This window comes from Austrofundulus limnaeus, unplaced genomic scaffold, assembly GCF_001266775.1.
Source record: "Austrofundulus limnaeus strain Quisiro unplaced genomic scaffold, Austrofundulus_limnaeus-1.0 Scaffold369, whole genome shotgun sequence".
Taxonomy (NCBI): domain Eukaryota; kingdom Metazoa; phylum Chordata; class Actinopteri; order Cyprinodontiformes; family Rivulidae; genus Austrofundulus; species Austrofundulus limnaeus.
Genome location: NW_013952771.1, coordinates 321,224 through 343,076, shown reverse-complemented (window position 1 = coordinate 343,076; position 21,853 = coordinate 321,224). Strand labels below are relative to the sequence as shown.

The window sequence follows — 21,853 nt, the reverse complement described above, 5'->3', positions numbered from 1 at the left end:
TGACTCATACCAAGTTTGGTGTTTTTTTAGCCCCACCTCAGGGACCGACGATAATAAATTACACCCCCAATTTTTTTTTAAAGCTGAGACGTGTTTTATGAAAATAAAACAGAAAGGAGCGATTTGCAAGTCAACCTATATTTTATTCACAGTAATAAATTCATCAAGCTGAAACTAAAAAAATAATACTACAAAAATAAAAATTAAAAAATCCCCATAGGGGGTAATTTTGAATGTCTTCTTGAATAAAAGCTGGAACAGATTCATGTTGTCTCTGTGAAGCATCTCCTCTTCCTTTGAGAATAATCTGTAGAAGTCCAGAAAATGAAGGGACCAGCTGCTGGAGGTTTAGGAGGAAATCTCCTTTTTTTTGCTGCTGGTTTGCTTTGCCAGATTTTCAAAATGTTGTTTTTAAACAGAAAATATRTTTTTCTGTACTGAAGGTGAATTTCCAGATGAGTAAACAGCTCTTGCCGTGGGCAGTAATGCACCCATATACCATTAGAGAAGCTAGCTTTTCAAATCTTTGCTGATAAACATCCAGATGGTCTCTCTCATTATTACAAAGGACGCGGCATCTGTGGTTTCTAAAAAAAATTCTAATTTTGATTCCTCTGACCACAGAAGTTTTTCACTTTGCACATTGTTCTAGATTATTAAAAACTTTTGATGATACTATAAACTGTGAGTGATAAAATATCCAAAGTCTTCCCAATTCTTTGTTTTAAAACATTATTCTGAGATTGTTGACTGGTGAACCTCAGCTCATCTGTACTTCTGAGTGAAGTAAGTTTATACTGCCATAAAGTTAATAAACTTAATGTTTTTAACCACAAATAATTTAAACAGCAAACATTGGATGTTTGAGTGGGTTTGTGAGATTTGAACATCATTGCATTTTATTTTATTTCTATTTTATAAATCTCAACATTTTCAGAGCTGGGATTGTAATTTTGCACACTGCTGTACAATCTGTTCTGTTTTTCCACAACATCACAGAACTTTGTCTTGACTTAGTTTGCCTCTCCTTTATAATTACACAGCTGGACATGGCTTAGCATAAAAATGTATGCGTATGGTATCTTCATTGAGGCTGCAGCTGTAGAGCTGAGTGAAGTTACAAAGAAGCTGCTCGTCTACATCAGTGATCCTGATCTCGTCTTGCGGTTTGTGGCATTTTCCCCGACTTCCTTCTTTTCACTCAACTTTTACACTTTTCCATACATCCAACAATTGCTAAATAAATCAGGACTCAAAACTCTACAATRTGTCTTTTGTGTTTTGTAATAGAGCTTTTGAAAGGCCTTCTGTCTTGAGACTTCAAGGAGTTCAGATTGAAGCAATGTGGGGAACAAACTACGCAGCCTCGTTTCTGTAAAGTCCTAAATGGTTCTAGCACTTATCCTGTTATTCTGTTTAGTTCAGGGAGTTGTGTTACTGAGCTCTTGTGTACATCTGACCAGTTTAAACCAACATCTGGTTCTCAGGCGCAATTAATGAAAGGATGAAGAAATSTAGAAACCAGCCGTCGTCTTTGTTTCATACGACAATTCAAAACAGACAGACGTGTGATGTAATATAACACGCGCGCACAAACACTAAACTTTGATACGAAACAAGTCATTATTCACCACTAGCAAATGTAAACAGTTTTAGATCTAAAAACAAATAATTTCACATTTGCACTTAGTTTAAAAAAGCAAAGCATGTTGATCTTTTTCATTTGTTTTTCTCTGTGCTGCAGAAACTCTTCAGTTCCATCCAGTACTTCTTCAATAAACATAGCTTTTCTTGAAGGATCGGATATTGTTCACCACCTTGCATGACGCAATCTGTTCGACCTCAGTGTATTTGTTGGGCATGACTCTCAGCTACTACCTACTACTTTGTGTATCAGTGTATAGGGAAAAAAACAAACAAAAAAACTAAATAAATTTAGAAAAATGAGCGAATATTTCATTGCATTAATCACAATCCCCAATATTAACCCTAGTGTTAGTCAGATACTTGCAATATTTAGCATTTTTTACAGCACAAACTTACAGATTACATATTAAAGGTACAAYAAAATCAATGTCATCATGTGCAAAACAGCTGGATTTCTATTCTGTAGTTGAACACCCTTTGTTTCCCATCTGGGGAGCTTTCTTATTTTAAACTGGTGAGTGTGGAGTTCCAATCTTTAATCTGCATGAGACGCTTTGTTATGCAAACTATAATCACATGCAGATTATTCTGACTCCCCTACCCCTGGAGAGTCGTTAGGGTCTTTGCTTGCCTGGACTCTCCAGATGGAGGAGAGGGAGATTAATCTACATGTGATTTTAGTTTGCAYAACGGAGCATCTCATGTAGCTTCAAGCTCCACACTCTGATGAGAAGCAAAACATCTTCAACTATAGATGTTTTTTTTACCATTTATTATGCTCTGGATGACATGAGAATCTGCACCAACATATTATCAATTCAGCAAGGAAAAATAACACATCAGATGATGATAAACCTTTTATACAGCACGACTGGATGACAAGGCAAAGGAAATCATTTTTTTCTCCACCTCAGCGATGAGTCTCCGTCTCTGTAATACAGCTTTTTGACTTATCAATTTTGTGGAAACTTGTTTCTCTTCTTTAGAGTTTTCTTTAAAGAAAGCCAGAAATTACAAATGGTGCAAATGGCCAATGAGCTGCTTTCATTTTGTACTTTCAGATACTTCCAAAGTGCAGACATGTTGGTATCGTACATATACTCTAAAAATGAAATGTTGGATTTACTTAACCATGTTTTGTTACCTGGTTCTACTTAACTGAGTTGAGTAAATTCAAAGCAACATGCTCATGTTCTTTGGCTAAAAAACTGGTATATTGCTTTGAATTTACTTAACTCACTTAAGTGGAACTAGGTAACATAACATGGTTAAGTAAATCCAACATTTCATTTTTTACAGTGCTGACTACATATAGTAGGTTAACAGTGTAAGTGTGGTCAATTACTTTGACACCAATCAATAATAATAATAAAAAACTTGATCAGCACGCCAATCTGAGCTCAAGTGTAGGACATCCCTAGATTAGACATTTTAAAGTAGGGATCTGGGGGGAATTATTGCATAGATTGGGGCAAACGTTATTTTAGGAACCTATACTGTCAGTTGCATTTCTTGGTAATTTACTTCATTATTTTCAGATATGTGGGTATATAATCTCTTAGATCTGTGCATAACCTCTTAAAATAAACAGCAATACGTATCAAGCTGCAGCTTACATATTCTTAAAAAAGACAGGTGGCGTGACAGTTTTCTACATCAGAGGTTCTCAAACTGGGGTCCCAGGACCCCGACAAGTTCGCAAGAGGWATCTTGGGAGTCCTCAAAAAATTTCAGTAAATTGTTAATTTTGTTTTTATTTTTAAAAATGCATGAGTAACAATGAACTAATAAAACAAACATAATAAACTAAATAAAAAACACATTTTCATGGCATTTAGGAGTGGAAATGTCAGTGTAGTGTTTATGAGGAGGTTCCTGGATATTTTTCATCMTTGTAAGGGGTCCCCAGACCCAAAAAGTTTGAGAACCCCTGTTCTACATAACCCGTGGAAATAGAAGTAAGGTRTAACACTCGTGGATGGGGTCTACACAATTATGGGCGTGCAGACTCTTGTACTCACTTCAATGCATCAACTTTGTCAAGTATAAAACTGGCTTAAATATGCTACACACCCTCACACARTGTTCATACTTCGCTATGTGAGCATTGCAGACATTTGGCAAGTAGTGAAAAAATGAAACGCAAACTGACCAATATTTCGAGTTTTATGACAAAGCCAAATAATCAAAATGAGGTGTTTGAAAATGGCTCAAAGTGAACCGACTGAAGCAACTGCAGACAGGCTGGAAACAGAGACCATGCTGGCAGAAAACACTGTATGTGGTGGTAAGTTGAAAAAACTCACAAACATGAAACAACAATGACAGAATACCTTTTCTAATCATACACATCCCTTTATGTGTTGCCCTATTGATTAGCTGTTTAAAAAAATGATGTACCAATACATGTATCTGTACTGAACCATTCAATACAGTGCTTTAGATTCAATGCACACATGTAGCGAACAGTACAGACTTTTAAAATTTATTGTATCATTTACGTCTTCTGAAGATGCTTTGTGTTGAAGGATCAGTGGATCTGTGTTCGACTACTCCACCTAGGAGCGTTGTTGAGCACAGATCCACTGAGAAACTTGCTGTTTCRGCAAAATTTTTATTTAAAARTAGYACTTTTGAGGTTAAACAAATGTTCATAATTAATTTCAATAAATTACAAGTGAAGAGGGGCATGGACATTTYTCTTTTTTGTATCRAAAAAATATCAAACTGTGACACTAAAGTATCGAACTRAACCGTGAATTTTTTGTATCGTTGCACCCCTAAAAAAAGGTTAAAATAGTTGATATTTGTCAGATTTGTTTCAGTTTGTATCTATTTTGTTTATCTCAATCTAAACTTATTAGTTGCTCTAAGTTTTGTGTTTGTAACTGTTTTATTTAAAATGTTTTTTACTGGCCTTATTAACAAAAAAGATTCCATTACACTCAAAAAATTTGCACTGTGTGAATGCAAATGTRTGATCATGGTGCRACTTGAGAGTAGGAAGTGAAGGTCAAAGTATACCCACKCTAAAAACTAGACTACATCACTGGTTATTATTTGTAAGTTATTTGCAGCCTTTCAGTCAGAATTTTATAATTTTTCTGCTACAATAACTGTGAATAATGAAAGTGATGCCATGTTTAAGGTTTCATTTGCTCAAACTTTCAAATGGTAAGTTGCCAATTGTTCATGGAGCTATCTTCAACAGGTAAGATATTAAATGTTTATAACCTTAACACAGAACCTCCCTTCAAAATACTTAAATTATTCCTTATAGACCATTCAAACTACAAACTCACRTTTGAACTTTCTGCTGTTGTAAGTTTTCAATCAGATGTGGGTCCTTGTGTGGTGTGCAAAGTATCARTCATGAGTCCAAGCAGTGAAACCCGGCGAGCGCTGAATGAGATCATGCCATCAGGGGACACGTGAAAAGACACACAGCTGTGGCTTCAGCTCGCGCTCAAMGGTAGACACCAAAAACAGCAGGACATGACGAGTGGTGGAGGGTGTGAGGAAAACTGGGGACGTTTAAGCAAACAACTCCAGAAGTGCTTTTAACAGATTAAAAAAAACGCAGCTAGGAGCTGTTTGCTTTCAGGTATAACACCTAGTGGAAAACAGGAATAAGGTTTTGATCAACTAATTCCCACACTTAATCTCCAGTGGTTTTWGTCACAGCCTCATTGTGATGTGTGCATGTTTTTGGGGCCTGTTTTAAAGGATTAACTTGCTCACATTTGGAAGTAGATGGCTGCATTCATGGCCTTGGCCTTTAAATWAAGTGAAACAGTTGGAAAAACATACGTTTACACAAGGATAAATAAGGTCTTTACATTGAGCGGTAAAAACTCTGAATGTAGTTTTTGAACAAGTGTTGGCGGTGATATTAGGGGAAGAAAAACTTGTTTGTGTTTTCATAATGAACCCAAAAAGTGCCCTATAAAAGCAGCTTTGTCTTGATGTGATTTGTATTTCACACAAGCAACTTCATTGTACCCTAAATGTAAATTTATGTGCATGGTTTGGGAAACGCTTGACCAAGACTAATGTGTAGATGGTTTTTTAATTCTTTCTGTACACAACCACACAAACATTAAATCACTCTCTGCTCACAGAAAACTAATTTCTATGGATGCAGATTGCTTTCTGTGTGTGTGCGCGTTTTTTATTAATTTATTTTTTTTGGTTTTTAACACAGCAAAAGGTGGCTTTTGTGACATTAGATCCTTGTTAGCGAGGAGACCACTGAGGGAAGAGCCGTAATGAGAGTCTTTAAATCTTTTGGCAAGTGAGGCACAGCAATGACCAGACCTCCATCTGCGATTGATCAGCGTGTTGGCTCGTACAGCTTGTGTTTATGTGTGTGTGTGTGTGTGTGTGTGTGTGTGTGTGTGTGTGTGTGTGTGTATTGATGGGTGTGGTGGGAAAGGGAGGTAGACGAGGAGGAGAGTATTTGACCACAAGGTTTAAGCTAGGCGTTTGCTTGAAGCTATAAAAAGAGTGGCAATAAAGTACAGCCTCTATTGTGATGGAAAGGTCCGATATGGACACGGACTAGTGTGATAAGGTGTGGGGAGCAGAAATGCTAAGTAAACTTAAAGAGTTTATTTTAGGCCCGAAACAATGAATCTATTATTGTCAACGTGTATAAGAATGAGAGTCTAGACAAACTGTAAACAAAAGCTGTTTTTTTCCTTTCATATCTACGACATTTATGCCTTTACTTCCTGCCAAGTCAGTTTTGTTTTACTCCAGAAAAAAAAAAGATAAAGACATGTTTTCCTGTAGCTGCAACAGTTGGCGACTAATTCAAGACTAAACAAACAAAAAAAGCAACAAAATCCTCACTTGGAGCCACACTTATTAGACAAGTTTGTGTGTTTTGCACCAGTGTTGCACAAAGTGCCTGGCAAAACATGGGACAAAATTAAGTGGGAGTGMACATTAGTGTTACACCAAGATTGTGCAACACTTGTTTTGATATTCTTCTAACAAGTTTTTGACACACACGACTGCCGTTCAACAGTTGCAAGAAAACCGTGCGACAGTGCTGCGATAGTTGTGACTATTGAGAAATCGACAACCATTCAGTTATGTCGACATTGAGCGATTTGGATCTCAGAGAAGAAGTGAAACAACTGCTGGATGACGATGGAGCTGACCTGCAGCAGGCCTCACTTTTACTACTGCCTATCACCAGTGGTGGGTAGCACTAACATAAAAATTAGTTCCACTAGCGCACTAACTCACATATTTAGGTCCCCTAATTCTAAAGCACTAACACACTGAAAATTTAGCAAAAGCTAATTCTAAAGCACTAAAATAACCCAGTCAACCCATGAACATTCTTCAACAGACAACATATTGCCATGTTGCTCTCTTTAGACTTATCATTGACGTTCCACAGCTGTATTTGGTTCATATATTGTCAATATATTGTCACCTGGTGGATAAGTGACACACACATGAACAAAATGTGTGACAGCTGTAAGAGTGAGCTTAAGGTGAATTAAGCTTTTCCCACATCTCTCATACACAAGGTAATGAGGAAACTTTTACCAAGGTATTTCTCATTACTTGTTAATATCTTGACTGTGCGAAGCGAAAAGTGACACAATAAGTCAACGTTCAGACGAGTTCAAGTTGATTCATAAAAGACTATGCAATCATTTATTTACACAAAATGAACAGATCATAAGTTACACTTGATTGTGGTTATTCCTATAACAAGTGTCAGAGTTAAATGAGATAAAACCCGYRTCCGAATTTCAATTCACATCAACTCAGATTACTTATATAGAACAGTAAAACGTCAGTTCTGATGTTAACAACCAAACAATTTTACTGGCACTTTYAGCTTAAGTGTTGGCAAATTAAGAACAAGGAAAGGAGGAAAGGAAGGTTAGTATGTTACTACGACTTTTACTTTTATCAAAGTGTGGGTCAACCGGAACTGCACGTCTTTTCTCGGCTCAGGTTCCACATGACACGTCACTTCGAACACATCAGCTTTTACCTGATGATGACTTCTTAAGGTACCCTCGGGGTAGGAGCTGGCTCGCCTCCGATCAGTCAGGGAACTGATGTCGGCCCGCTTACCGGTCATTGGCAAGCAGGTATTTTTACAGGTAACTTTCGTCTGTTTCAGTCCAAGCCAGAAAAATTCAAGCCGTATCCGGTTCCTCCTTCCAAAATAAAATCTCCCCTCGGGAGTTAAAAACTGACTTAGAGGCTTGAAGCCTCGATTTGGAACCACCAGCAGGAGTGCCGGGTCCCTGGCTGTGAAGTTTTCCCTAATTAGCTCATGGGATCAGACTTAAAGCCAAACTGAGGTTTCCCCGGAGAGAATCCCAGCTGTCTTCCTAGGTTGGAATCAGGAAGAAGAGTGTGACGTTCAAAGCCATCCAGGTTAGTAAAAGAAATGGACAAACATTGGTTCCACCCTCAGGCTTAGAGATGAGTCAGAGAAAGAAAGATAAAGATTTGCCAGCCGGCACCAGCCCAAGGTTAAAGTTCTGTGGTTGTTCAACAACATATGATAACCTCTTTTCAGCTTTCTTCTGATAGACTCTAAGAGAAATCACAGCAAAACGTTAATGATGATTAATTAACATTTCTGTTTTATAATCAGTTCTGAACCTTCTGTTAGTCCAGATAAATGAAAGATTTTCTCAGGAAAAATCCACAATTATATTACTGTGTTCACAGTAAAATAAAAACAGTGATTTACATAAAAACACAATGAAAACATTGTAATCAGATTCTCTGTGATTTTTTTTACCATTATAAATCTTTAAGGCACGATAAAAGAAAAGAAGTGGTTCCAATTTTCCTGTGACAGTCATTATCATGRTTTAACAAATGCATAAACATTCTTAGTTAAACAACAAATGAATCACGAACAGAAGAGATTGTTCTGTCCATTATCTGATTAAGAGAACTGAGGGGTTCTCTTCCACGGTTAGAATGACCGTCATGGCCTAAATAGAGTTCAGTTTGTGACAGAGGTCCTGTCCTCTCGTCAGGTCTGTCCGAGGCCTGCTTCGAGGCAGTAAATCTTGTTTCTTCACTCGAGGTGACCCCTACACAGCTTTCACCTTCATTTGTTAACATTAACATTGATCAATAAACTTTATAGACCTTAGTTAGTGATTTCCAAATTTAGCCTATAAATTCAACAAGTGCTAATCCACTAATAAATTTTAAAATTAGCAAAAGCCCTAAAGCACTAATCAGGAAACTAGTTCCCCTATTAGTGCTTCAGTGCTTTAGGGGAACTGTGCCCACCACTGCCTATCACTCACCTGCTTTCCCCTCAGTCAGTGCTGTTTTTAGGTCCACATTACACACCTGTTCGTCATTTGCTAATAAGCACACCTGCTTCCTTTGTTCACTTGCAGATCTTATACAGCAGCTCCCACATGTTTGCTCCTTTTAGTGTCTTCATGCCTCCTGCACTCCCTTATTTTTACATTTTCAAGATTGTCTGCAGCCTTGAGAGCATTTTCTTTTCAAAAATGTTTTATTCTTTGTTATTAAATGGCAAGTTTGACACAATTACAGTTCTTTATGTAGTCATGTTTGGAACATTTTAACTAAATAAATATAGTAAAGTATGCATTACATTTGGGCATAGTCTAATTTATTAAGATATTTGATATTATATGTATATAGCCTAAAGAAATAAAAAAAGGGTTTGGCTGCTTTCTAATAGTAAACAAAGATGGAAATATTAAATATATTTTGTTAGCATACCACTTCTGTAGTGTTTCATCCACCATATCTCTTTACTAGTCAACAAAAATAAAACTGTAAAGACAAAAGGTGTGTTAAAATGAGGTTTTTTTAATCCTCCCAGTTTAATAAACCAACATCATTGTTTTCATTCATTCAGCTTGTAGCATCTGAGTAAGGTTGAAAAAAAGACCACCCAACAGCAGTTTCGGTTGTTGTACGCGTGTTAATATTTAACTAGAGATCTAAATGCCCCTCAATCTTTTTGTTTTCTTTACTCTTCTCTGCAGAAGGCCTCTCAAACTAAACTAGAATCAGACAGCTGTAATAAATCACCAACGGAGCCAGACTCCAATCAACGCTACAGTTGTGAGGCATGAGAAAACATGTGGGCATGCAAGTTGTTGCTTTGAGCTTAAAGAGCATCAATCAGGAGTACAAGGTCATCCTGACATCAAGCACGTAGCTTTGACCTCAGCTTAATGGACTACCTGCCATGACACAATGTTATTTACAGGTTGGTGATTCCATCAGTCTCAGGTCGGGCATGCTTTTGTCAAACAAAGTGTCAGTTAAAGAAAATTGAGATTTGGGTCCATTCCATGATTTGACTGCTGTAGGTGGTTGTTGTAACCAAGGCAGCGTGAAAAGATCAACAAGGGTGAGAAATTTTTTTTCAGACCTCCAGAGGGTTTTAATGAACTCCCTGAACACTTGTCTGAAAAGGGATTTCAGATGGTTCTAAAGTAAATTTAGAAGAAGACGCCGTGTGTATTAGAAAATTGCACAAGAGGCACCACCAGACATCTTGCATAGGGTGCCAAACTGGCCTTATCTAAAACTCTAAATATACACAGGCTTGTATATAATGATTTTGTGTTGTTTTTTTTCTTTATTTACACTTTATTTAATCATACTGTTACACTGTAAACCCAAATTAGTAATAAGGTTTTCAGGCTTGCTATTAGTGAATGAAACCACTGAATTACAACAAATCATCTTGAATAATGACAGAACAAGAATAAGTCAATTTATGCTGTCATGTGTGCTGCTTTTATAAAATGTCAAGACCAGGGGTGCCCAAACATTTTCCCTGAGAGGGCCAAAATTAAAATCAATCTGAGGGCCGCGGGCCAAATGCAATAACATAAGAAATGCTTAATACTTAAATAAAGTTGTTTTATTTTTTATGATTAAGCTAGCAGCCAGTGTGGTTGTCCACATTCTTTAGTTTATTTTTTTTCAGCCCATGGACATGGAGAAAATTCAACTTATGCTCAGGCAGCAAAGACTCATGGGACTTTTCATAATTTAAAATTTGAATATATGTGGTCTTATAAGGTGTGCAAATCTATATATGGGCTTAAATCTAATCTAAATATCTCTTGTAGTAACTTGTATTTTATATTTAATCTTAGCATAATTACAATCTAATAACCAGAACAACTGCTGGTGGGCCAAATCAAATGGCTAGGCGGGCCAATTTTGGCCCGCGGGCCCCACTTTGGGCACCTCTGGTCAAGACAATACACAATTTTTGTGAGGGAATGGAAAAGAAAAGAAAAATTACCCATGATCCCTCACAGGCTCTGCACCAATCAAATGAGGCAGTTAAAAAAAAAGGAACAAACTGAACAAACTAACACAGCTAAACTACCAAGTAAAAATCATGGCCAGGAATCATTGTAATGCAACAGAAACAATGCAGTCAGCAACCATGCAGCCAACACAGTCATAAGAAACATGTATTGAGCTCTGCTAATTTTCTTATTCCTCTTTGTGTTGGCAAACAATGGTCAGGTGACTGACAAGCCCCTCCCAAAACCAGTAAAAACATGTAAATATGAGTTATCTCTGCTCAGAGCCATTAGAAGAGCAAAAACTTGTTTTGAGTAGTTTACAAAACACATTTTGTTAAGTAATGGTCCTGCCTTTTGCAAAAACATGAAAAGATTAGTAACTAGAAGCACTCTAAGTGCAAACCTCCACCAAAGCAGAGATGGAAACACATTTGCCGAATAAGTTCTGACGTAGTGAACATTTAAGCAGGCAGTATGCACGGGATTTCATTCCGGTGGTGTTCAATGCAAAAAACAAGTCTGAGACTCGTCACCCAACGTTATTCATCCACAAACTGGTCCCGGATTAAGCTCCTAAGTTTTCATCTGTCAGATTTGACTGTGTAAAACATCTGTTTTATCCCCTTTTATGAGTTTGTAATGGTTTGACTGTCTTTATAAACTGCTGCGTCCTGGTACAATCGGGTCAGCGTCTGAGAGCTTTCAGCACAAACAAACACTCCCATGAACTTCTGACAAATCACACAATAAAGTTCTTATGTGGAGCGGGTACCTGGTTGATCAGCTGTTCCAGCTGTTCGGTACCAGCTTTGGCTCGGCTACAGCTGGACCCTCCCCCCGCTGTCAGCGTCTTCTCAGTTATTCCCGTAACGTGAAGAGAATCACATTTCTTTTTCTATGTTTCCAGACAGCATGTTACATCACCAATACTAGTTGATAACAGAATAATCACAATGTTGTCAATAGTAGGCATCCTGGGAGGTGTAGTCCCACCAGCAACTTTGTGACTTCTACTTCCTTTTTTCTACAGGCATGCATCTGACATAATGACACTTTGCATAGCCCGGCTGATTCACTTGAATTAAAAGAAAAAAATTCCTGTATCCGCATCGTGATCCAGAACATCACCAAAATTGAATGGTGTGTTCCTTGGGCCAGTACCCACATGTGGTAAAAATGTCATGACAATCCGTTCACAAGTTTTTGAGTAATTTTGTCCACAGACAGAACGACAGAATGACAGACAGACATACGCAACCGAAAACATTACCTCCCCCACTTGGTAGAGGTAATAATAGCTTGACTTATTATGTAAAAGAAAATTTGGGTTTACAGTGGACTAACTGTTGCAGGTGTTGAAGGTCATAATTGTCCAATTGTGAGCTTTTGTCTAACTTTTGCAAATTTGCAAAATCTAGATCCCTTATTGGAACTGAAAGGGTTTAACAATGATAACCTGACCTACTACCAACGAACTGATGTAGCCCTCACAGCGAAGAGAGTCTAAGTCAACCCCACCCCTTACACCTTTTTGTCCCACAAAGCGAGGTAGTAACTTAGCTGAAATGGTAAACATGACATACAGTTTGTATGGAATTAAACAACAGATTTATTTCTGAGGAAAAATTAATGTTGAGGCAGAAACATTTTGTGTTTAGTTAAAATGAGTAGGTAACTATAAAGAGAACTGCTATCATGTTTTGAAAATGATATGAGGGAGACACCTGTCACACATTTAAAGCGTTATGCTCAACGTCAATACATGTGAGTTCTGCTTCAYGCCTCTTTTGGCTCCTTGATGCTCACATCATTTCTGACAGCTCATGTCTGTGCGGGCCTTAGACAACACCATCTGTGATTTATGAACAGCCAGAGGAGGCTTAGAGACGAAATGTTCTGATTTTCTGTTTTGCAGAGCTGTTTCCTCTATAGAGACTTACAAAACAAATAAGCATGCACACTCACTCCTAGGGTCAGCTTAATTGAATCAATTAACCAAACATGGATGTTTCTGGATACACCCAAAGAAAACCCAAGCATGCATGAGGGACACCCGAAGTTTAAACCCTAGACCTTCATGCTGTAAGGCAGTGATTCCCCACCTATTTTCCTAAAGCCCTCCTTTCTAAGTTCTAAGTCAAGCTGGGCCCCATCCCCCAATCCCTTGCCACTCCCCACCTCTCCCTGTGAAGCATTAAATTTTAGGAAAAGGAAAAACAAGATCTGTGTTATACAATTATTCAAATGGACTTGTTAGGCGATTTTTATAAACATTAAATTTATATTTTCACAAGTTCTGAGCAGACAAGGTTATGGACCTCCCTGTGCTCTTAGCTGTAAGACAGAGTTGTTTTCTGTGTACCTGTATCTCTGAATAAGATTTAAACTAATCAGGCGATTCTAATTGTCTTCCAGAACACCTTCAAACTTTACTTGAATGTTTTGTAAATGAATCAGATACTGTACTGTACTGATACTACTAAGACTCCCCCTCATTTCATTCAAACTTTAAACAAGCTTCCAAAAACATAACAAAAATTCCAAAAATAGTTACGTTTTAACTAAATCTGACCACAAACATGAGCAGCAAACCAGTTATAGCAACACAGGCTGTTTCTGGACATGATCCTGGTCAAACAGTGTTGTGTTTCATATTACAGCAGAACTCCTCGCCATAAATCATCGTCTGAGCTAAGTTAAGTTGAAACGGGCTGGCAATGTGCATTCCAATCAACATGTGCTCTGATTAGGTCCAACAACATAAAGTAGAAAAAAATGAAATGAAGAAAAAAAAAAACAAAGATTTATCTTTATATTAACAGTAGTCCAACTAAAATAGGAACCTTGACTCGAAAGGCCCTTGTGACTGGTGAGCATCACTCACACTCCTGCAACAAAGAAGATTATAAAGTCTCTCCCATGGTGTCTGCTAAAGCAAACAGAGAAATCACTGCAACAGGAACCAGGCCAGATAATTACAGCAGAAACTTTTAGTTCACCAAGGAAAATAAAGGCAAACAAAGCAACACAATTGTGATTTCATGACACTGCGTGAGCTTTTCTTTTGGGCTTTTATGAGAAGGGGGAAAAAAATACATCGGTAATTTACTTCAATGGAAAGTAAGTCGTTCTAGCTGGACTTTTAAATTAAGCAGGACCGTATGCAGGTGGGGAGGGTCAGCCAGCTGGTTTTATTAACTGCCTCATGTATGACTGTCTAACATATTAAAGCAAAGAAGAAGAAATTGATTTTAAGCTCTGGTGAGAAAAAAAATCTCTACACTGCAAACAGTGCTTTGTTGTAGACCACAGCGACACACTTTTAAGGTAATTTCCATTATGAGTTGAACTAACAATCACCATGGTAAACTGCCACAGTCGCTGCCATGAAGCATAGAAAGGAAAAAAATATATGTTTTTCATAAAAGAAAGTTATTGTTTCTTTCAATCCGGCCCTAAGCCTAAAATTCAAATTTCCTTAATCAGTTTGCTTTCTGGACGCCACCTGCTCTCTGAAGAAAGAATTAAGTGGGATGAGAAAAAAAATGAACAGACTTTGCTCTCTCTGCAGCTAAAAGCCCAGCTGCACGAGCCTTAATCTGTTAAAAAAACGCTTGTTTTCTTACATAAGTGAGCAGCATAAACAGGGCTGATAGATTTCACACGGAGGCATCCGACCCATGTTAGTCACATGCCTACCCTCTGATAAAGGTGGGTGTCTCACAAACTACTAATAGTAAAAACACTCAGTAGTGTTCCCAGTTGGACCCATTCACAGAGAGCCCAAACGGCTGATAAAGACATGAGTCAAAGAGGAAGAATCTGGATGTGGCATAGACTCATATTTACCAGGACATGGGTGAGGACGATCTTTATGAGCGGCGCCACAGAGAGGTTGACTGACAAAGCTGGTAAAGGCTCCACTTTCAGAGAAATCAGACAGCTCGCTACCTGGATGTTGTGATTCTTGTAAACAGAAGCTTCATTAATCCTGTGAGACAAAAAGGAAAAAAAGAAAGTCAATAAAACACAGATAAACGACTTCATTCCTCACTTCTTTGAAGGAAAACGGGGAATAGTAATGAAGTATCTTTACATCGTTACAGTACATAAGTAATTGATAATTGGCAGTGGTGGAGAAAGTATTCAAACACTGTACTTAAATAAAAGTACAGATAAACAGACAAAAACGTACTCTAGTAAAAGTAAAAGTACCACATTAACATTTTTACGTGACTGAAAGTAAGTACATGCTTTTAAAAATACTTAAAGTATTAAAAGTAAAAGTACTTGCTTAATGTATTCCCTAATGGTCTACAATATCATGAAGTGTGCCTACTGTATGTATATTTTTAATACATCAATGGTTTTAGTGAACAACGGTGCAGATAATGCATGTTTTTGTGTTTGCCTTCTGTGACACTGTACACACTTGGACTTGTGATTCTGTGCATCATCAGAGATTGTGACAACAGCTACAGAAGCTGTAAATTCGACACCGTCCTTTATCAAATCATTTATTCTTTTTTAAACCAGTTAACTTGAATAAGTCTTTTAAATAAGGCCATGAGTGGGGCACTTCCTCCATGGTGGAATCCAGTTTGAGCGTGCTGCTGCTGCTGCTCCAGCAGGTGATGCGGAATCTCGCCGCTTTTATTAAAGGAGGTTCTAATAGTACTTTTCTGTGTTGCAGTGGTTCAATGGACCAATTACAGCAATTCCCCTTTTGCTACTGATTACTTTAAAATAAACAAAACAAACAAGCAACAATAGCAAAAAAAGTAAAGCTACATGACATGAATGTAATTTGTAATTCAATTCATTACAGAAATGTAGTGGAGTAGAAAGTACTAGCCTGGTTTAAACCAGACCCTGTCCTTCACTTTGCTTCGTACAAGGATCTGGACTTGATATATAGACAAGTGATTCTTGCAGGAGGCGTGGCCTCTGCTGAAGTTTAAAATGATTGTATCAGTTCGCTGCCACGTATGTCGCTGTGACGGAGGCTAAGCTAAGAAGCTAACCGGAAATTGCGTGCACTGTAAACAACCCTACTGAGAGGAGAAATATACCGAGCCGAACGAGACGACTGTAAATGAGAGCTGCTGCTTTGTCAGACAAATTTAATTTAATTTGAAACCTTGTCAACACAGACTGGCTTCATTCACTTCCTCTACTGCCATATGCTAAAATAACTAGCAGACACTGCACAGAAAGACGACGTCGTTCAAAGCTCCTCCTTCTGTTCTCTGATTGGCCCAGGTAAAATAAACTACAAGCAGACACTGCGCAGAAAATTGAGGTTCTGTTCTCTGATTGGCCCAGGTAAAATAAACTACAAGCAGACACTGCACAGAAAATTGACGTTCTCTTCTCTGATTGGCCCGGCTAAAAACCTGCCAGCGAAATCCATCTCAATGGGAGAAGTCCCAGACGGAGCGGAGAAGGGAAACTAGAATTGAGCGGAGCTGCGTAGGAAGGCAAGGGCCAGGCTAAGAAAATACAGATATGTACTTAATGCAAAATGTAGTGGAGTAAAAGTCAAAAGTACCCATGATGAAATCTACTTAAGTAAAGTACAGATACATGAAAAATGAACTTAAGTACAGCAACAAAGTACTTGTACTTTGTTACATCCCACCACTGGTAATGGGAATTTTACCAAGATTTTTTTTATTGTACCTTTTATTCTTATTTTGTTTCATTCAAAACATAGAAATAAAACTTTTACTTTACTTCGAAATTTAACACCTCGTTAAAATCTACAAATTTAAATACTACCAGAACTCATCATGAAAGGAGTTGTTTATGCACTCTAAAATATGAAGGATTGAATTTACTTTACCAAAGTAACTGGTTCTACTAAACCAAGTTGAGTATATGTAAAGCAATTTACACATTTCCTTTAAAAGAAAATATTTAGAAGACTTTCAGATGGTATTTTGACCGTTTCTATGTTCAATGGATTAAGCTGACAACCAGCATAAAAAGCACCAGTTTTTCCAAGATTATTTAAAATTGGACATTTGAAAGCAGCAAGAATCTCGTCAGAAACAGAGGAGCTCAGCGGTGGGTCCAAAACATCTTCAAACGTGCTGCTGTATACATATTTTCCTTTTGTCTCAAATTTTTCTGAAGTAAAATGTGGGAGGAAAAATACAGATTGCTCAATCTCGGTTTCACCGTGTTTGATAACCATAATTGCTGCAGTGGAGCTGGAACACGCTGATCCAGTGATGTGACAATAGCTGAGAGGGCGGGAGCGAGGACGGGGACAGATATGTTGCTCTAATAGCAGGGTGTATCAGTCAGTGGATGTTGAGTGCTGAGATGAGAGATAGGCAAAAAAGGACAGATAAGCTCTTGGCTACAGCTGCTCTGAGGTTCAGGAAGCATGGGCGCCACTGGACACGGTTCCCACAGGACAATGCGCCCCCTCCCCCACCCCCTGTCTTCTTACCTGGTTTTGACAGGGCTGATCTCTTTGTAGTACTTGTGCATGTTGTGGTAGTAGAGGCCGACGATGGTGGTCTGCGCTGAGGAGAGGAAAACACACGGAGGTTGAGTGTGAGAGGAATGTACAACAAGGCTGCTAAAATGCTCACAAAGAAGGGAAGTTAATTAGCAGAGCTTCGCCAGAGCACACTGGGACTCTAATAGAACCAGGACTCTCACGAGGGTGAAAGGGAGAGAGCCATAAACCACATGGATACTGGAAAAAAAAACTTATGAAACAACTACATGACTTCACTGAGGGACTCCAGGAGGTCTGGTCCCCCTCCTCCCCAGATTTGACCTATCGTTCAGCTGGGTCCTATCAAAATGTTGCAAGGTAAAAAAAAAACGAACCAAGAGGAAATCCTTAATGGCCTTATTCCTTGGTTAAAAGGCCTTCAAGCTGATCCCCGCTGACAAGGACAACAAAAGCTTAGGTCAAGGAAATGTGTGTGAGAGTTGATAGAAAAATCATTTCAATAGAGGGCCTCCTTACAGGGGAGTGTGTGGTGGTTCTGTTCTTGCAAGAAAATGTTAAAATAATAATAATTATTAAAAAAACAAGCAGATTGAGGTTTTACATCCTTAGAGCTTAATTTGGAGATAATAGCAACCCTCTGAGAACTTTGTAGCACCAAGTATTCAGGGCTATGAGATAATTTGGTCCAAGCTCTAATACCATTTAGTGTGATTCTAATCCCTAAATTAATGATTTAAACAGGTTATTTTATTATTTGTATGCCAGAACAATGCATGGAGCAGCCAGAGCCTCTGAAGTCAGAGTTTTTTTTATGCCTACAGTTACTGTTCCTCTCCTTCAGTCGAACATGTGGCTCCATTCTTTTTAATGATAGAGGAAAGTGGAAAAGGTGAACTATCCTTTTTTTTTCTTTCTGCTTGGAAGAAAAGAGGACAACACTGAAATCAGGATGGTTTCTACAAAATACTGTACAGACAAATACAGTAAAAGCTCACATCCCTGTCCTTTATTGCTGTTAATTATCTCTTAAATCTCACTGAATGTAGTTTTAATTTATAGATTTATAATCACTAAAAGAATCACCAAAGTGGTGTACAAGAAGAAAAGCTTAAGAATTAGTACAAATAGTTCCATCAAAACTAAAAAAAACAAAAAAAACAAACACAAGCCAGTAAAAGTTGGTCTCTAAAAGTGTTTACAGTTTTTAAAGCTCAGAGTAGATTTTATATAGAGAAGGAAAATATTCCCCACATCACCACAACTCTTCCATTTTTTTAAATTTTGGAACATCTAATTGACTAAAAAATATTGTTAGACTTCAGTGTTCTAGATAAAGTGGGACATTATGTCAATTATTCCTGGAAAAATAAAATGGATCCATAAAACCTAACAATAACATCTTAAAAAAATTAAACCTCTAATGGACAGGAAATCCATGTAATGAAGTCAACGCTGGGGTTATCTGCTCATGTTTTCTTGTTAAAAGCATTTTGTCCCACCTGTGAAGAGAGGACTGATCTTTTTAAATTATTTGAATTTTAGATCACATTTTAAAAAAAGTTTTCAAAAGTAAGACTAGTTCTTTTTAGAGCCAGTTCAGTTTGTTTTATGCTCTGAACACACCTCTATTTACTGTATATTCCTCCTCTTCACATGCCACCTTTTTTTTTACCCAACTCATTTCTGGTTGGCAACATGTTGCAGCAATACAGAGGGAACTCTTCCATACAGTCAGATCAATGGCTATGCAGTTTAATCTAACACTCCAGACATTTTCATTGCTTGTCGTTTATCTTAGCTTTACTATCAAATATATCAGAAAACCATCTGCAAAGCAAGAGAACACACACTTTCTAAAAATGGATCTTAAAGGCAAAATAGATAACGAAAACAGGACTGGGCCCATGTTGGTGCCTTGAGGAACATTATGCTGCAGCAGAAGAACATACAGGGCGAGTCAAAAATCACAGGACACCCTTTTATTTCAAGAAAAAAGTGAAAATGACATATCTGAATGCCTCAGAACATGGGCCCTATCTCAAAAGTGGCCATAGTGGGTCAAAATAAAAAGGTGTCATATGGATTTTGACTCTCCTTGTAGATTTATATGAACTGAGAAATTCCTGTTTGTCAAATATAATTCAGTTAATTATTTATGTGTACAACTGGACAGTTTCCTCTCAGAAGACTCTTGTGCTAAAAGACGTACAGACACTTACTCTCCATGGCAAATGCCTCCCCAGGCACAAATATGTAGCTCCTCCCTTGTGTGGGGAAGCGGTAATTTTGTAAGTTGTTCTGAGATAATTTCATCAGAGAGTAATCTGTTGGAGAAAGACAATTAAGAGATACTGAGGGAAAACAAGTCAAGAAGCAAATAAGGGTTAGGGTGGAAAAATCCCACCGACTGAGTTGGAGCACTGAGCTGACTCATCTCTGACCTGCAACCGAAGATGTTCCACCCAGGGAAAAGAGGGAGTTGGAGGTGGGMTCCATGTTCATCACCATTTGTTCCATCACTCTGTCCACTGTCTCGATCAGACTGCTGACCACCGGGGTGGGCTGCTGCTCAACAACACATCCAGAAAATGTTCACTGTCAGCTGCTTTTCATCATCATCATACACACATACGTATATTCACATTACAGGAACCTCCTGTCAGTTTCTTTCAAAAAATACATGTTTAATTTGTGTTTGTGTTAAAACGGCATCTAGCTTCCAAATTATTTTACATAAATATTTAAGGTTCACAACTTAAGTTTAGAGAAAAAAAACATTTAAATTAGGTGGCCTGTGCCCCCTCAAATATACACTCACCGGCCACTTTATTAGGTACACATGTCCAACTGCTCGTTAACACTTAATTTCTAATCAGCCAATCACATGGCGGCAACTCAGTGCATTTAGGCATGTAGACATGGTCAAGACAATCTCCTGCAGTTCAAACCGAGCATCAGTATGGGGAAGAAAGGTGATTTGAGTGCCTTTGAACGTGGCATGGTTGTTGGTGCCAGAAGGGCTGGTCTGAGTATTTCAGAAACTGCTGATCTACTGGGATTTTCACGCACAACCATCTCTAGGGTTTACAGAGAATGGTCCGAAAAAGAAAAAACATCCAGTGAGCGGCAGTCCTGTGGGCGGAAATGCCTTGTTGATGCCAGAGGTCAGAGGAGAATGGGCAGACTGGTTCGAGCTGATAGAAAGGCAACAGTGACTCAAATAACCACCCGTTACAACCAAGGTAGGCAGAAGAGCATCTCTGAACACACAGTACGTCGAACTTTGAGGCAGATGGGCTTCAGCAGCAGAAGACCACACCGGGTGCCATTCCTTTCAGCTAAGAACAGGAAACTGAGGCTACAATTTGCACAAGCTCATCGAAATTGGACAAGAGAAGATTGGAAAAACGTTGCCTGGTCTGATGAGTCTCGATTTCTGCTGCGACATTCGGATGGTAGGGTCAGAATTTGGCGTCAACAACATGAAAGCATGGATCCATCCTGCCTTGTATCAACGGTTCAGGCTGGTGGTGGTGTCACATGGTGTGGGGAATCTTTTCTTGGCACTCTTTGGGCCCCTTGGTACCAATTGAGCATCTTTGCAACGCCACAGCCTACCTGAGTATTGTTGCTGACCATGTCCATCCCTTTATGACCACAATGTACCCAACATCTGATGGCTACTTTCAGCAGGTTAATGYGCCATGTCATAAAGCTGGAATCATCTCAGACTGGTTTCTTGAACATDACAATGAGTTCACTGTACTCAAATGGCCTCCACAGTCACCAGATCTCAATCCAATAGAGCATCTTTGGGATGTGGTGGAACGGGAGATTCGCATCATGGATGTGCAGCCGACAAATCTGCGGCAACTGTGTGATGCCMTCATGTCAATATGGACCAAAATCTCTGAGGAATGCTTCCAGCACCTTCTTGAATCTATGCCACGAAGAATTGAGGTAGTTCTGAAGGCAAAAGGGGGTCGAACCCGTTACTGGCGTGGTGTACCTAATAAAGTGTCCGGTGAGTGTATATATAATACTGTATATAATATTAGTTTCATACAAAAATGCAGTGAGAATGCAGAAAGATGAATGTCTGCTGAAATTTTATGAAGAAACTAAAACAAAGTTATGAAAACTATAAGGAACAGAACACTGGCTAAAGACTAAAAGAAGCAGTTAAGAGCTAAAAGTAGCAAACAATCTCTAAAAGCTAAACGTAGAAGAAAGCTAGGTATAAATGAAAAGTAACAAAATGCTATCTAAAAGTACCAAAAGGCTAGCTAGAGGTTAAAAGCAGCAAGAGGTTGGCTAAAAGCTAAAAATTGTGAAAAAGCTAGACAAAAGTACCAGTATGTTACAAAAAACCTAAAAGTAGCTTAAAAAGTCAGATGAGAGCAAGTATGTT

General features: G+C 38.4%; 1 protein-coding gene across 1 annotated transcript in view; it reads right to left on the bottom strand.

Annotated features, from left to right (window-relative positions):
- Positions 1-21,853, bottom strand: part of adgrd1 (adhesion G protein-coupled receptor D1) — a 53,646-nt gene that overhangs the window by 19,377 nt on the left and 12,416 nt on the right. Inside the window, exons 11-14 of the mRNA XM_014023435.1 lie at positions 19,884-20,007; positions 19,662-19,766; positions 17,428-17,503; positions 14,817-14,958 (exon numbers count right to left, since the gene is read on the bottom strand). Coding sequence (XP_013878889.1) covers positions 14,817-14,958; positions 17,428-17,503; positions 19,662-19,766; positions 19,884-20,007 — 447 coding nt within the window. The remainder of the gene's footprint in view (positions 1-14,816; positions 14,959-17,427; positions 17,504-19,661; positions 19,767-19,883; positions 20,008-21,853) is intronic.